The 18,892-nt window shown below is 33.9% G+C and overlaps 1 protein-coding gene across 1 annotated transcript; it reads right to left on the bottom strand.

The window, feature by feature from the left end:
- Nucleotides 1-3,571: 3,571 nt before the first annotated feature.
- LOC144352396 (secretory phospholipase A2 receptor-like) lies at nucleotides 3,572-9,303 on the bottom strand. Its single transcript, XM_078009477.2, has 7 exons — nucleotides 9,236-9,303; nucleotides 6,586-7,146; nucleotides 5,843-6,059; nucleotides 5,063-5,280; nucleotides 4,642-4,743; nucleotides 4,389-4,499; nucleotides 3,572-3,963 (listed from the first exon to the last, which is right to left on the bottom strand). The coding sequence occupies exons 1-7, from the start codon at nucleotides 9,288-9,290 to the stop codon at nucleotides 3,677-3,679; spliced, it is 1,551 nt and encodes a 516-aa protein (XP_077865603.2). The 5' UTR covers nucleotides 9,291-9,303; the 3' UTR covers nucleotides 3,572-3,676.
- Between the last annotated feature and the right edge of the window lie 9,589 nt (nucleotides 9,304-18,892).

Raw genomic sequence — 18,892 nt, 5'->3', positions numbered from 1 at the left:
TGATTTTTCAATAAATTAAAACTTTTTAACTACAAAAAAATCATTTATGTAAAATGTTTTGTTTTGTCAACATAGCATAATTAACCGTTACGTTAATCATGTCTATCCATATAAAATTAAATTCAAAATGAATTACATAAAATACAACAGTTCATATGACATATACACTAGAACCGTAAGGACAAGAAAGTATATAGAAGTGTATGATAACAATATTGACCCTTACAAATTGATAATAAAAAAAATATCTATGTTTACCTGACGGTTTAAAAATCAAGACCATTAATATTAGGCCACGACAGATATAATCCATGACTGAGCTCCTCCAAGGGCGGTTGTTAATCTCCTTCACTGGGTTGATGCTTTGCGTGAACATTTTTTGTACTTTACAATATCAATATAACAGTATAAATATATTGTCTGTGTCGGCCAATATTGCACAATGTTGCCATAGTAACCGTAATTTTAATGAATGTATTTTGAACAGAATTTGTTTGCAAAATTTACAAATCAATCAATAGACCTTTTCACCGGAAATTAAGAGCTGAGAGTTTATGGATTACTCGGTATATCATACTTGTTGTATTCGTCTCTATGGCACAATCATTTCTTTAACCAACACAATTGGAACTATTTCGGGATAATTGGATTCGTTTAAAATGTGCTACTGTAGGGTAGTATTGTTCTTAATTTCCTCATTTCTGATATCAATACAAGAAATTATCAGAAAAAATCTAAAACGAACAAATAAAATATTTTTGTGAAAACAAACCATTACAGTAGCACATTTTAAGCGAATCCAATTATCCCGAAATAGTTCCAATTGTGTTAGTCCGTAAAATCAACACCCTCCGGACTCGATTCCGCCATGCCCATTAGCTTCAGTGTACCGGGTAAAACATCTTTAGTAAAGGTTAATTGGGTCAAAACGAAACGCGTCTATGTTTACATATTCAATATAATTTAGTTATTGTTCTAGTATGAATAATAGCGTTTGCAAAAGACTACGTTTCCGTTGAATTTGTATAAATGTTCTTATGCGTTAGAGTTTGAAAAGATTATAACATAAAATACAACAGAAGTACAATCTAAATGTTGAATAAGTATTAAGTTCCTTTCGTGATAATCGGCTGTTGTGAGTATATGTACTGTCGCAATGTATTGCAACCAGGCTTAATGAGAGTAAGTGCTACACGATAATGAATGAGATGTTTGTCTAATGCGCTTTTAAGGAAACAGATGCTCTGACACATGATGGCTGCTCATGAGTGATGGCTCTATTTCTCGTGGGATCTCGTGAATTTATACGTCCTCGCACACATTACATGATCAATTTTGACCGCAGAAAACTACGGGAAACGCAGTTAGTTATTTGTGAATAAACACAATAATCGTCGGAATCTTCAAATTAAACGTACAAACGACGATGGTACTTGATTTTGTCACTCCACCCTGATCCTGACATCTTGCCTGATCAGCGACATCCGGGGGTGTAGAGCATATTACGGGTGATTGTTGCTGACACAAGTTTCACATAATGAAAGATATATTTTGTTAAATACTATATACTATTATTATACATCTGTCACAGTAACGCCATAAGTTACAGCGTGCCATAATTTTGCGGTATTTTACGGGGTATTTTCATCCTACCATATTATGAAATGCGAATTCCAAATATGGAATGATTACGCGCGTAAGCGTCCTCCAATATCAAAACAAACATGGCTGCCACCATGGTTTGACCGGACTCCACACAAAGAAATTCACTGATTCTGTTCTAAACATTTTGGACTTCGGCATTCCCATGATGTATCCTTGGAAGGGAAAGATGTATAATATTAAGGTTATTACGAGAATACCTCAAAGTATGCACTCAGGCAGTACGCCGCGCATCGTCGTCCGCTGCGCGTCGGTTGATACTCCTGGACCAGCTGTACTGTATTTGTGCATACTTTGAGGTATCCTCGTAATAACTTCATACTACAATCAACTAACACAAGAATACATACAAGCGTATGTAAACGTTTATACGTTTATTTACATAAGATCACGATCTTCACGATGCTGAGTCATATACGTAGTCAAACTAGAATAGTTCACACTCACTTTTAATAACCTAATGCTTATGAAATATTTGTAAGTACTCCGACAAATAATATCTACACTGATGAATAGTTCTCTAAATAATCAACATTCGATTGTTACCATAGTATTTCCAGTTTTGCAATGGAAAATGTAACATCGCACAGACAGAAATGAACACATCTGGTAGTATTTCCATACATTTATTTAGATGGCTAGATTAATACTGGTTCATACAAAATAATAAATTGTTGTCTGGGCGTACTAGACAGTTTAAAGAACAAAACATTGAACAGTAGATGGCGACAGATTAAATCCATAACTTAACTTCCTCAAAGATGATATTTATTCTGATTCATTAGTAAGATACTTCAACAAAATACTTTTATATTCATAATTATAACAATATATTCTTATTTGCGAGAGTTGCGCAATTGTTTGTAAAATTTACAAATGGATCAATAGACTTTTTCACCGGAAATTAAAAGCTGAACCCAGTTATTTACGGTTTCAATATATTTGCAATCTTTCAATGTGAATGAGAACGATATAATATATTATTATATGCCAATCATTGTTTTGTTCTCAGTTCACAAACCACAAATATTCGCTACAGATAATAATCACACAACATACGATAAAAGTTTCGGCATAGAATAGTGATCTCTTGCTGTTCTACATCACATTCTTTCATTTGTCTGCAAAATAAAACGTCGTCTTAGTTTAATTACGCTTGAATGTGCATTAATTGCAATGTATCGAGTACATTTAGATAAATTAACTTCTTTTTAAAGTGAAATGATTCGATTCAAATAAAAATCCGCCAATGTTTACATATTTCATTATTGCAGGGAAAAAGTTCGATATATCTAATTTGGTGTTTCGTAGACATAATAGCCTAGGCATCCAAGTATGCAGTTTTTTTTTATTTTTAACTTTTGTTGTTGTACTTGATTCCATTTTAAATCAACTGTATTGAATATGGAATACGTAAATTAAGTAACACTTATGATCGAATCTATATTATATAAATTAATTTAACATTAATTTACTATGTGGGCGTACCTTCAATAGTGTATAAACTACTACGATCAATATTTTTTTTCTGGATGGTTATCTTGGCGTGTTGAGGTGAGCATTTACTTACATTGGCAAGACGCTTAGCCGTGTTTGTCGAATCCCGCATGTATAAGTTTGTAATAGGCCCATCGGTTTATTGACTATTATTACTAAGACGTTTATTGAAGAATTATTTAGTATTAAGAGAAAGTGTACATTATCGAAATGTTTCAAATGAATTTGTTATCTTCAATGAATAAGTTCGCAGGTAAAATAAATTGTTCTGTACAAGACGGTTCGTGAGGGGGAAATCGTTGAGAAAGGGTGTGCTGATCAGCATATGAGGATTTTATGTGGAGAAATCAACCATCTAAACGCATCGAATTTCATGGAATGTCGTGGACTTGAACAAAATCATTAAGAAAGCTTATACATATTACAATTCAATGTTTAATATTACATGATCAGAATGTACAATCAGTAGTTTAAAGTAGAATGTGCGTATGTGAATGTTATACACACGTCCGACAAACTAAGGATCTCGCGTTCTGAAATACTGATAAGTAGACTGACTAACAAGATCTGTACTGGTGAACAGCTGTTCAAATAATTTGCATTCCCTGGGTTCCCTAGTATCCCCAGTCTTGTAATGAAAGCTGAAACATCCATCTTTTTGTAGGCAAGAATGCGCACAGTTGATTGGAGTATTTTCCAAAGTTTCTTTGAGCGGAACCGTTGAACTATTCACTTTCATATCTCTTTCTTCCATGTAAAACTGTCCTGTTCGCTTATGTGTGTTTCTGTTAATTGCATTCATCACTGAAAAAAAAAATATACACTGTAGTTTTAAAAGTATAGTGAACTATTTTGGTGGAAAATTATCCATGTATATCAATGGACAAATCATTTCAGAATTTGTTCTCAATTATTGTAAGTACTGAAAGGGTAAAATCATGCTAAAAGCAGAACTCACGACATCTAACCATTCTTTGCGAGGTAATGTAGTACATTAAAAAAGATGGCGTCTAACGCGCCGCGTAGTATGTTAACTGTAGTGATATATTACAACTGTACATCTCTGTAGAAGAATTACATTTATACCAAATAATAATAATAATCCAAAAGAGACAAATTCAATAGGAGAAAAAAATATTATAATTCATTACATTCAGCATGGTTAGTGGATTTGCATACGCCGTTGGTTTTGATAATTGCAATTGTAATGTAATACTAAATATTCTTACCGCCAGTACAGTCCATAGATATTGGGTTGTAAGGATAGTTCGATAAAGGGCACGAACACACACCTTCAGTGCACGATCCATTATTTTGACAAGATCTATCAGTCTTACACACTGCAAGGTAATTAGTAGCAATAACACCGCACAAGTTAGATATGAACATATCACATACAATTGTAACTAATACGTTAGTGTTGGACAGAAAGTAATTAAATTATTTTAATTCACACGCAAATACAAATTGTATGTTAGATACCTGTACAGTGATAATCGTTATCATACAACCAATAACGCTTGCAGCCACACACGCCGCTTCTACATGTGCCTTGAACACAGTCCGCATCTGTGGCACACACATCTGGACATAAAAATAAAAAATAAAATGTGTATACCAATTTATGTATCGCAAATTTATTTTGTTATTCTATATGGAAGTTTGGTTGTAATAGATCCTGTTTGCTTGTTAAATTATTGAATGCATTTGTCAATGATGGAATTAGCAACGATCATCATCAGAGCGCAATGTAAATGCTGAATGAAGCGTGGTATTATTTGAACAATTATTGCTTTTCATGTATACGAATATATCTGAGTAATACTGATTAGATACTGAATTTACGATTGAATAAACCAGTCTCAAATGTTTTACTAATGAAAACAGTCCCGTCAATTTTAACCTTTACTGGTGCGTAACTTGCACCACACGTTCTTCATTTCATTACAGCCCGTTTCCCTCCAGCCCCCACCATCTGAAACTGACATGTACAGGCATCTCTTGGTTGAATCGTGGGCTACAGTTGGATGTATATTGATAAATGTGGCTGGAGTCAGTCTATCCGAAAAACGATATTCTTCATCGGAATCCATATTATTTTGTCCTATCCATACTGTGTTCCTTTGAATACAAAAAAATATGTTACAGAAAAACCTTTTTTCATTGAGTATCATTTGCATATTTTGCTCGCCATTGTTTTTTGGTATATGTTTTTTGAGTGTGTTTAAAAAACTTGTGTTGGATATTGCTTGTGGGAAATAATTGAATACGTTTATTTTTTTTAAATAACAAAACTTCCCTTTTGGCAGCAATCATAGCAATACTCGTTCAATGAAATAATACAAAACACGCTAGCGGCCTGTTTTCAGTTTTCCATTGAATAGTTACGTTTAATTTGTCTCCAAAAATGGCAAGCAATGTATCCTGTATGCACTATGTGTACTTCAGGTATAAAGGACCTCCACGAGAACTTGTGAAGACTGTTCTGTTTCTCAAATAGTATTTCGTTCTATTCAGTAATTGCGTTCACTGGAGTGAAGTGTGCCTGATGACGGGATAAAATGGAACACTGTTTGAAGATTTAAAAAGGTCCGTGGTTTTCTCGCTCTTTGCGAGATCTCGGCGGCCATTTCAGTCTGAAGTGTATTAAAATATTATATATGGAAAGTTACATCTTACTTACTGTGATGTCTTCACTGCGATCTCAGCGTATAGAACATGGTTACCGAGTTCATCTAACACATCCATCACGTCGCTGTACTGGATATACCTGCAAAACATTGGACTTGCAGTTTGACTCCAAGTTGCCGAAATCGGCAATGTACCATAACAGAACCCTGTCCTTGGATTCAGTGCTGGTTGATCGTAAGCCTCGTCCCACGGATCGATATATGGACAGGCTAAAAAAGACAGAATATGAGTAATGTACTCATTATCTATGCTTTTAGAAGCATGTGGTATATCACTAAATATCCGTTTCTTGTGTAAAAATTAATTATTATTTATTAAATGTCTTCGTTTTCTTAGGTCATTAAAAAGTACTTGTTGAATTATTTTTCTTATATATAACCGAGGCTATTGCGTTATTTGTTGTTAGCACACACTTAGGTATTCAGTGTTCTCAAATCCCTGCTCACAAATAAAATGTATAGTAATAGAAGTTATCGATAGCAAAGAAGAAGACCCCGTGACTGATGCCTTCACCAATTTGTGCAACACAACCCATCCGCGACTGTAGTACAAACAATGTCATTATTAATATAGAGTGGTCGCTTACTCATCATGTTTTTAGATTTATCTGACCTTTTTTTACATATTTATTATGTTTATATGTCGTGTACTGATAAGTACTTCATACTGTACAAATCACTGTAAAATGTTGGAATGGCTTAACGTGGATAAATGTGAATGAATGAGCAGACTCACGTTTAATATCGTCCTCCCGTAGCCACGACGACGCCTGCCTTGCGACCTCAGTGTTGATCTCCACAAACCCTTCACGACAAATATAACCCACCTCCTCTCCGCAGTCAGCAGCGTACACTTGACCCGTATTGTCCTGTTGTGCACAGTTCATGTCAACGGCGGAACCTGGTTGGTTCGTAGCCCAGGGAATCCAGGGGAGACTACCTCCGTGTATCCACACCCATGTACTGTCGCCTTGTTTGGAGACACCGACCCAAGCTCGCGATGACATTTCTACTGCTAAAATGCGAGACACATTCAAATGTGAGAAAAGTAGAAATAAATATGGCACAATTGACAATATGACGAAACGTCGAAGACGAAGAAGTTTAATTGTTATTGTCGTGTACTTGCCTATGAAAGAATCATTATATTCCGAAGGTTCATATGTTACCAAGTGACCTCCTTCGGAAATACAAGCACTATGTGCAGCCAGCCAGTGTTTAGGCGTAGGGAAATACTGATAGCACGCTCCCGTGACTGGTACCTCCATCCAATTCGTGCCACACAAGCCATCCGCGACTGTAGTACAAACAACGTCATTGTTAATATACAGTGTGGTCGCTTACTCTATCGATTTATCTGACCGTTTTTTGTTTTGTTTCACATATTATGTTTAATTGAAATGACCGGTATTAATAGGGATTGCAATCGCATCCGTGATTGGGAGGTTCCGATTTTAATTCATATAAATCGGACACTCTAGCGACGACGCTTAGTGTAACGTATATTGCTACCACGAAAGCAGTTCAAAGAATAAGCACACCAAGCACAGTCGTCGATTTGAACAACAACGTCATTGTAACGTCACGGAAGCGTACTGCCACTAGAGTGCATGATTTATATGAATGATGTGTCGAACGTTAAATACGGTCCGAGCTGCAATTATGGTGAATGTAACACAGACTTAAGGTAGCGAGACTATTATTTGTGCTGAAAATTACGATTTTCACATTTATTTATTAATTGATTGATGAAATGTACTATAAACTTTCATGTGATAAAGTCAACATAACATAGAATGTCATGTAAGTTGGTTAAAATGTAGATTTTCTGAAGGGAAGCAAGGCAGCCTCAGTAGTGTTTTCCAAAATCAACAACACAGGTTTAATCTGTGTGCCTATAAGTTTCAAAGATAAACTCAAGACAAAGCAATCTTAGGATGTGTTACCAGTAGCTATCTGACACACAATTAGTGTTTCCAAACATTTGAGTGGTTTGTCTCCGCCCCTATTTGTTTCACAGATTAGTCATTTGCATATGAATGTGTCAGACACAAGGTCACACAGCCACTGAAAAAAATCATTGATTTTAGTGTTTTCATATGCCGAATTTATCCAATTATAGCTATCCCATTCCTTTATTTTTTGGTTTCCAATAGCCTTACACATTTGGATGTCCCTACACATGTTAAGACAGACCTTGATGGGAAAACAAATTGATTGTGCCGATAAACAAGCTTGAAAATCTTTGCTGTTACTTCAAGGACGTTTTCTAGGAGTTTATGTTTTTAAAAATACAAGGTCTTTAACAAAAAATAACGTATACTTATTATCATCGGATTAACACCAAATTGTCACAGCATTAAGGTGACAGTGAGAGGAACTTGAATGTGTCCAGACAAACTATTTCATCGATTATTTACCAACGAGTTGTGGTTTGAGTTGGGGGCAATGCGACTAAAACAGTAATTGAAATTCAGCACACTATTTTTTAAAACGCGTTGCTTGAATAAAACTGACCAGACACATTCAATTTACCAGACTATTGAACAACTAGGAAAAGTTAAAAAAAATACTTCTTATCGCCAGCATAAATGCGTAATAATTTTTTTTTACAGAAAAAGTAATTTTTCACCTTTGATTGAGTAATGCGTCGTAGAATGCAGATACGGGCATGCAAAATACACTTGTGAAAAGCTTGAAGTTAGGAGATTCTAAAAATATATACTTTCCTGGGTCTATTTGTAGTCATTTAGTCACAATTAGACGATGAAAACAAGTATGCAAATAATAGTCCCGCTACCTTAATCAGAGACTACAACCAATGACTGCAATCACTACACTAATGATTTGTGCGTTATATCTGTATCACATAGGTCAGAATACGAACAAACACGTGTGGGCCATTATGTTATTAACCATTATGTCATTGCGATATAATAAAAACTTGCGATATAATAAAAAATTGCCTAAGATTTAAATTGGCAGATAGCGTTAAAACTTTGCTGAATCTGTGATTTTGACGAGAGTGAAACAACTGCGAGTCTACCAAATCAACATATAAAAAACAATCGGAACAGTCAAATTCACTGTTTTCAATTTCAATTTCTCTAAACGTATATTTCGAAATGCGCACACTATTTACTTTATAGATGCTAAAAAAGTAAGTGTGTCAAAAAATTGATATTATTTTGGTATTATTTTCCTTTCATCACATACATTAGGATAGGAAATTGTACCGTTATCTGTCCACGATACAATCTTCCTTTACTGTTAATATAATATGCAATGTGACGCACTGAACATGATACTAAAAACGATAGTATTTCTATATTTACAACACTCAAACATCTATTTAACATAATTGTAAAAACGTTATATATTTTTACCTGGCTGTTTCAAGAACAACACCACGACGAGTAAAGCACAACAGATAGAATCCATGACTTGTTGTTGGTCCACTTCACTGGGTAAATAATTGGCGTGAACAGTTTTATAGTCAAATATACCGTTGCTTAGTTATATAATTAATGCAGTCTTTGTATGATAAATATTTCCTTTTATCTAAATTTAGTACCCGTAATGTTCCGGGCAAATTGTAATAAAAAGATCCCTTTTGTATTGTGTAATGAAATGATCTAATCAAAACGTGTCAATGGCTGCAAATTTCATTAGCTTTTAGTATATTTCAAGTCAACTAAGTGACGCCTGGTTAGTATTACATCATTATATCCTACAATCCAATGCTTTCTCTTGGTTTACATTGCAGTCTCTGATAATTAAATTATCTATCAATTTGTTGGAACAACATCTGAATGTCTAATACAATAAGACTGTTATGAGTGTTTTATGCAAATCTATGAACAGCTTGGAGGGATATATAATTTCAATCATTTATTCGATTGTGAACGTAAGATATAAAATGTGGACTGACTGATAGAAAATACATCTGATCTGTCACATGACTATACCGTAGACATGGGTATATATCTTATAGTTAACATGATAGTGTTAGGTTGTTGAAATGTATGGAGGGTGTTACAGTACAGCAACATGTGTCACGTTATTATACGTCACGTGATCCATAACGATACACAGATTTTTGTATATTACTTGTATTAATACTCACACCTTTGTTGAACAATCGTAGAAAACATGTTTGTGTAATTTAGACAGAATTCAATGTTAATTTTGAATATATTTGCCAAGTTTACAATGAGTATAAAAATATTCAGTGTCGACAAAACAGATAATTAAATGACATTTAAAGACGTTTGGGACTAAATTAAAAAAATATATATGTTGATCATTTAATATTTAATAATTTGGTTAAACCTCTACCTACACATGTCGTTTATTGGATACCTCAGTGCATTTTACAAGTCGTACCACTGGATAAATTGTTTTCAAAGAAGAATGCGGTGTTATCAGTCGTTACAATAGCATAGTGTAATGCGTATGCTCACACCATTTCAGTGAAATGTGAAAGGATTCAAAACGTGTGTTAATATGCTCTATACATGCCCTTGAATCAGTGCATTGTGCATGTGTGTGGCATGTTGACTGAATTTTGTATATGGTAAATACATATATATCTGTTTCATTTCTTTAAAAGCTCCTTTCCAACACGGAATAGAATGAGTGGTTGATCAAAAACTTGGTTAGTCGCGTGCAGCTATTGGCTAAGCTTGTTGTACATATATTTAAATAATAATAATAATGAAGAGTATTTATATTGCGCTTAATCTAAATTAGCTCTTAGCGCAAATGAGTATACTAGTAGTTCAAAGTATTCAATAAAATAATTAAATCGATATTATTATTATTATTATTTCTTTTCAATCTTTCATTATATATATCGCAGTGTTAATAAAAAGTTGACATGAATGATTTGTTTTCAAATGTTCAATATTTATTACAATTAACACATCGAATCTTAATTTATCGGTTTCTATCCTCGGACACTAAATAATATTCGTTTGGCAATTTGATGCGCATGCGCTGTGAATCACTGACACGTACTATTAACCCGGCGAGTGTATAGTATACTCATCAAATGCAACAGTTTTCTAAACTGCTTGATGAGGTTTCAAAGTACATTTCTTCCATCCATACTAAATTATATATAAAGGTAGACTGGTAGTCTTAGCAAAATCAAGAATAATATTTACAATGGTAACGTATTAAACGTATTGTGACTGTGCGAGTTTTGACAATTAAACTCCAATATAGAAGAAGTATCTCACTATTTTAATTGCATATCAACAATTATATATATGCACAACAATAATGAACGCAATCGCAGGAGCTGTAACCTGTCAGGGGGTAAACTTTGCACCTCACGTCTTTAACTGATTCGCAATGCTTTTCTTACCAGGGACCACCTTCTAAGCCTGACATGTACAGGCTTCTGTTGACAGAATCGTGCACTACAGTTGGATGTATATATTGGTAAGTGTGGCTAGAGTCAGTCTATCAGACAAACGATATTCCCCATCGTCGTCAAGACAATTTTGTCCTGTCCATATTGTGTTACTTTGAAAAAAGTTGTTGTATCTATGTACAGATGCAGTATACGATGATCAGGTAAAATTGTGAGTATTTTTTTTAAATACTATTTAAAATATAAAGACAATATTATACAGAAATATTCGCACTCACAATATGGCATAACAAACAGTCAAATATGTGTGGCCTTTGTGTATAACAAATCATTTTGTTGATAACTCAATTCTCGAACAAGTATTATTGATATATACATGCGCGTAAAGGCGAATATTTATTAATATGTTTCTTTTTAATTAAATTTTGTCTAATTTATTCCATTACATTGCCAGTGTGTTTTTTATATTCGGACTGACTGGTAATTATATGGATTTCACTAAGGATATGGTACAACAAAACATTATTTAGTGACAAATGTAGTCACTACTAAGGTGACGTGAATGTGAGATTTAGTTCAATTTGGAAAATGTTAATGGTGTAATAGTGTATTTGAAAATCTGTGTCTAGTTTTACGAGTGCTATTATTCATCAATCTCTAATAAAATTAAACGTTTTATGAAATGCTGGTTGATATTGGTTTGTGGAATGTATAATTATATATATATACAGTAAATCAGTGTATTTTAAAAAGCATTAATTTCATTAATTTATATATATATATATATATATATATATATATATATATATATATATATATATATATATATATATATATATATATATATATATATATATATATATATATATATATATATATATATATATATATATATATATATAAATTAATGAAATTAATGCTTTTTAAAATCCTAATCGTTCATTCGCAAAATTGGCTTGGACAAGACAAGTTCTAATTAGATTGTATGTGTTAGTAAAATTACAACGTCGAAACAACGTCTGTATGCCATTTTGAGAGAAGGGGGAATTGGATTGTATGTATTAATGAAACAAAATAGGATTTCAACTTTGAAACAACATCAGTAATCAGCGTTGAAGTACAATTTCAACGTTGAAACAACGTCCGTACGAAACATTGAGAGAACGGGGGAATTGTATGTCTAACTTGAAACGACCTGCAACTGGACCCGCTGTTGCTTATGTTTGAGCTGGTCTGGGAAACATCGATATACCTTGTTAAATTGTGTAATGTCATTATAATACTGCGATGATCACACAACCTTATCACGTAATACAGTAAATCAGTGTATGTAGTTAAATTTACTATATGCGGGGTTTGCGCAATAAACATTCCAGACGTCACAATAGTGATATTCACAAAAAAAAACATTTGTGCCTGATACACAAAAAAATTATAGTAAGATATTAAAATATTAGTTACGGAATGTTATACCTGACTTACTCTGACGATCCTACTGCGATCTGAGCGTAAGGGAGATAGTTGTCATGTCTTGGTGCTGATCATGGTTACAGTAAAAAGACCGCATGTAAAATTATCCAGGATTAAAGAGTTTAAGATTAACGTGCTCTAATTTAGCTTGTCATTTTTTTAAAACCGCTAAGATTTTGAGAACTATCTGTATATATACTTGTTTTGAAAACAATACAGAAGTGCGTAAAACGTTATTAGATCCTACATTTGAGCAGTTTTGATTGTATGGTTGTATGATTTGACGATCAGTATATTGGATTAAATGTAACTTGGCGGTTAGTTGGATTTTACCTGAATATGTGAATAACGATTTGACAATTATGTAAATAAGCTCAAATCTAATACCTCGATTGTCCTGAAGGTTGATTTGACTGAAGTCATGTGTAGATGTTTCAACTGATTTGTTGGTCCTAAATGCTGAGGTAAATCTCTGACAACCCATTTAGCTTTGCATAAAGTTGCATTGCTATAACGCAAAATTCGCTTCCAACGTATACAGAAAGACAACAATGTATTTAAATATTAAATTAATATACGGTTCGAACACATATTTTAAACTACGCTTTGTGAATGTGTGTTTAAAAATGATAAACAATGGTACAATGTTTCTTTTTTTTATATCATTCAATATTTTCAGAAATTCAGTGTGCATTTCGAAATATTTGCAAATTGTACATAAAGGACATAATGACTAGGCCTTCTTTGTATTTACCCGGAACACTACATTACCTCCATCTCATAGTGTAGCATGCTCAACTGAGCCTGTTGTTTATATTTACAATGATATAAACACGATGATGTTTATGTGTGTGTGCTCGCACGTATGTACTTGCGTTACTAATGTTGCAGGGACAAAAATACAGATATATCCCAATTTCCGCTGACGTTTTTCATAGTCCTCGGAAAACATAATTTATATTAATAGTTAATTCAACTTATACATAAGTTTTGCGTAGCTTAGGGTTACTAAAGATGTAAGGTGCGGTACAGTTTATATTTGAAACACACAAAACTTCGCAAATATTTCAATGTTAAGTCATAGGAAAATTCCGATGTATGGTGTTATTTCTACTTTGTCGCATTTTTATTTAAAACAGTAAGTTCTAGCAACATGGAATTATTTTGACCATGAATATTTCACTTTACCGGCAGAAAATGCAATAATAATCAAAATAGCACAATGTAACCCAAAATTACGAACATTTTGAAAATCACTATATTACTATCTCTGTTATGGGATAATATTATGTCCTTGGCTGGGGCCAATCAAAAATTATATTATATCCCTTGTTGTTACCCTTTCCAGGTGGACGAATACTTAGTACCAACAATATCACGGCGATGTCGCGTATGCGTTGTGGAATACATAAGAACGACCTGACGCATACACAATACGTACACAATAAACTAATAATATCTAATGAGCTTTCGACGTAGACATTTCTCATAAATATTATTTTAAGGTGCAATTTTTAATAGAAAGCATTTATTATGAAAAACGGCAAGCACATATTTTCAGCCTTGACCTCCACCCTGTCTATTGTGGTTATTAGAAGACTGTACACGCTTTCTACCATACTAAACTGAATCCCAGATTTAACAAGTGCTTCTTCGTCATATATTATAAGTCTACCTTTGCGAACAACAAAATATACAGCGCCACCAGTGGATGTTCCCGTCAAGTCGCATAATCAAGTTAAAAGGTCAGTTTGTACATAACATTTTCAAAAGACTGTCATATTTATTTTTTGTAAGGAATAATAACAATAGCATAAAAGAGGTTTTTTTAAAACCATTTATGTTCTCGACCTACGTGAAGCCGAATTTACTGCAATTCACACGTTTCGTAAAAGAGATGAGTAATAACAAACAAACAATAATAAACTTATTCTTTATATAAATGAACGTGCCCTGTGGTATTGTTGTCTCGAATGCAATCTTTCCAAGCATATCAAAATTCTAGGGGGAAATTGTGGGACAAATAAAAAAAAATATTTGAGAGAAATATTTTCACCAGGAATAGATTCACTCAATTCAAATACCGTTCTCACATATTCCACAGTTCATAACTTCTGTACAGTGGCGGATCCAGCAAAATGTATTGGGGGGGGGGGGGTCCAAGCTTCGCTTAAGATATACGGAGCGTAAATCGCAGAGAAGCTATGCGTAATCCAGATGATATGAATCGTCATGCGTTTGGGAGGGGCCATGGCCCCCCTCTGGATCCGCCACTGCTTCTGTACATGACTTATACATAAACACTTAGACTGGCGCAGTCGGGGCGATTAATTTGTTTTTGTAGTTTGAATAAAATAAAAAAAAATATCTGCTATTATTTAAGTAAATACGTCAATGTAATAATGTTATATAAGAGCTGCCAAATAAATAAATAAATAAATAAATTGTTATGTAATTCACTGTGGATAGACAAGGGCTATATAAGTATATAAACCCAGTTAATTATATATTATACCAACATTATCAACACAACCTAATAGTTATGCAAGACTGGAATATTATTTACAATTTACAAATACAAACAATGTATTTAAGATGCCTTGTTTCGTACAGAACCATGAATACAAGGCTGTCTATATGTATAATTACAATACAGTACGTTGTTTGTGTTGTCCGAGATTCAGCTTGTGTACTTCCATCTAGTCACTGTGGTTGCGTGTTTACTACAAGACATTTTTCTGTAAGTGGTTGAGCGGTTAGCGCGGAGAAGGAGTGGGGAGAAGACACTCTGTGTGCGAGTTTCGAATCTAGTGTTGCGTATTGTTACGTCAATGTTCGTTTACCTGTAATTATTTAAAGTTATTTAAGTTAATTCCACTCGTCCAGTGCCATATTTGATATATAATGTCTACATTCTATAGCATCTATATTCGAGGCGGGCAGGTCGACTGCTTTACCACGCACAGATACAAAATGCCAGACCGCAATAATCGTGTAAATCAAAGTCAAAAGTATTAGTTCAATGCACTCGAGCGATGTTGAATATAATAATAATTGTCAAACAATGTCGAATACGAAGGGGACAAATAGAGTGACTTAAATGAAATGAACATTATATGGTTGCCATGGTGATAATAAAATAACAAATAAAATTGACGTACAAACGCGTGAACGACCCCGCCGATATCCATTCGTCTATGCCGATTTTCGTGGTTCAATTCAGGCGCACGTACTTTACTATAGTAATGCAATCGATACGTATTTAATGGGACTACTGAGCTTTAATTATTTAATGGGGAAAATTAACGTCTTGTGATATGTTTGGACGTTATTTGACTCAAATTGGACTGTAATAATCACGTGAGAGGCATCTCCTGTGCGTGGTCGATGTCGCGTCGAATTGCCATTCAATTGAACATGTTCATATTGCCACCAATTTGTATCTCTACACTAGTTTTACTAGAAATTGTATGCAATGGACGTTTACGTTTGTCAACATCAGACATCTAATCTATATAATCGTTATTACATATGTTATTTATTATTTATAGTAAAAATATTAACGTGTTTATAGTTATTTATATTGTATAAGGCTGCATTGCATTCCATCATGGTTAGCATTACAAAGACATGTTAACATACAAAGAAAAATACGTATTACATAATACCATTATGTTCAGACACGTAATATCATTTCCATCTCCCTTACCTTATCGGAGTGTAGAACTCATTACTGAAACTGCGAGTGCATTTACCATTGTGTAATGTAATGAGTTTGACATCCGCAACGCCCATTAAATACTTATTTTATTTTGTGTAATATAGGAGATCTCCGTCACAGGAAAGCACTTTCCAGGATGTTAAGCATGTGATGTAATACTTAGACCACAAAATAAAAAAATAGAATCAAAATACGTGTATAACAAATTGGCCGCGATATGAACTTTTTATCGTCTGGGAAAATGAGATGTCTTGGCTGATCGACATCGTGTACGCCAATGAAACTTACGCATAATTTACATTTATTGGTTGCCATTGGAAACGATGTTAACTCATTATTATAGGGGAAAAGTAGTGGCACAGTCAGAAAAGAGAATGACATTTCAGACGAATTAAAGACGAATGTGCAACAATCATCAAAGTTTGCGGTAGAAATGTGTTTCCTTCAGCTTTAATGAAATGAAAAGCTGTTTTTTCATCACTTGCCTTGTCCAAAGTAGAGAATCATGTTCACACCAATTACAAGTGAAAGATGCCCGACTTTTACTATAAGTACCGTTTCATCGTTATTCCTTGACAACCGTTTTTTTTTTATATATAATAGTTCATTAGAAAGCTACTTTGATAAGCATCTAAGTGAGGTGAAACTGTTCGTTGTGCGCCTGGAATAACTGCCTTTTGGCTATGCATCTTCGCTTTGTTTCAGAGCCAAGTGAAATGACAAAACAGTCATCTTACTCGCAATTATGTGTATTAACGATACTATTGGCAGTACCAGGTATTTTATATTGTTTATTGCGTTTGTGTTCGTGTGCATTATGTTTTTTGTGGATTTGATGCTGGTATGCCTGCTGCCTAGAGTTGTGATATGGTGTGTAGTGCTCTGTTTGCGTGCGTTTTTTAATGGTGCGTTTTTTTTGTTTGTATGATTGTTCAACTGAAATGTCGATATATTTTTTCCTTTTCTCTTACAAATGTGTGACTAAAAATGGTTTCACATAACTTTATTTACATCCATTCCCAAACAGACACACCAAATCAAATTAATTAAAACTTAATTTGTTAACAAGCTAACACGAGGGTGGCTTATTTCATGTAGCTACACATTTACAGAAGGTGTGGCCGAAAATATTATACATGTCTGACATGTTTTTATGGGTGGTATTATCATGTTTATCGTCACATTATGTTACATTTATTTTCTATTCATTTAATAATAATAAAGATTCGGTTTATACTGTTATTTCACAAACTTAAGCAATACGGCAGAGGTGACAATGTAATTACCCCCGGATATCTATATGTTTGAATAGTAGAGTGTGTAGAGGTTTTTTTTTGACATGAAGAATGTCCACAGGAGTAAATATTAGGTCTGTTTTGTTTATACTTGTTCATACGTGAATGATATACACTCATGTCTGTCGAATTTTTTGTGTTTATCATTGTGTTAATTTGGAACGTGGCATAACCCGGAATTTGTAAATGTGTGCGTGTATTTCATTCACCGTGAAACACAACTTCAATGTAATTATTATAGGTTTAATAAAGAAACACCTATCTATCGTGAAAGATGTTTTATTAAGTCAAACATGCACATCGACTATACCGTGTCTAAGGCTTTTAATAAAATGTTCGTTTTTTTTAAAAAAAGACATAATAAATATGGTAAAAACATCAAAGTTATAACAACAATATACAACTCTCTTCACAGAAATGTCAAATACTAATACTGTGTTCCTATCTTGTGCTCCGATTAATGATAACCTTTCCAGAAGGTTCAGATAAAATTCGTAAAAGTTAACCAAACTTTATGATTCCACTGTAACGTGGTACGGTAGTATAAAGTACATGCTCGCAATCATCAGTATACTGGTGTAGTTTCTAAGGCATTGCGATAAGAAGACCCTGGAGTAGATTCATTTTGATTGATTGTTTGTTTGTTAGTAAATAGATGTGTGCTTAAAATGTAATAAAATATAGAACTGTGTTTGTGATATATTAATGATTGTTAGAATATGATGTTCCCATCCCAATAACAAGGTATTTGCATATTCCGGTAGATCCACCCCTTCCCCGCCACTCACAGACATTGCTCCGCACTTAAACTGGTCAAATGAGTTAATGCCGACATCATCCACGATGGAGTAGGACTGTCTATCGTCTACTCGGTTATTTACCCACACTGCACTACAGTCAGTGCGGAATATTTGCAAATGGATATTGCAGCGAACCTGTACATGTCTCGGCATGCCTGGTCTCAGCATTACTTGAAAATTCGTCTTTTAAAAGTTGCAGGCATATTATCTATTTGGTTAGCTAAATGTAATTACTGGATACGAATAACCACAATTGTAATTGGTGAACTGTGAAAACTTTCTGATTAAATGCTAATTGCAATACTAGTACATAGGTAGGCAGTTCTAAAAATACAGCAATATTTCGAAGTGTGAAATGAGAGTAAAACAAATCACTT

The sequence above is a fragment of the Saccoglossus kowalevskii genome, chromosome 11 (genome assembly GCF_978046115.1).
Source record: "Saccoglossus kowalevskii chromosome 11, keSacKowa6.1, whole genome shotgun sequence".
Taxonomy (NCBI): Eukaryota; Metazoa; Hemichordata; class Enteropneusta; family Harrimaniidae; genus Saccoglossus; species Saccoglossus kowalevskii.
Note: the sequence above shows the minus strand (reverse complement) of the source record. Positions and strands in the feature narration are given on the sequence as shown.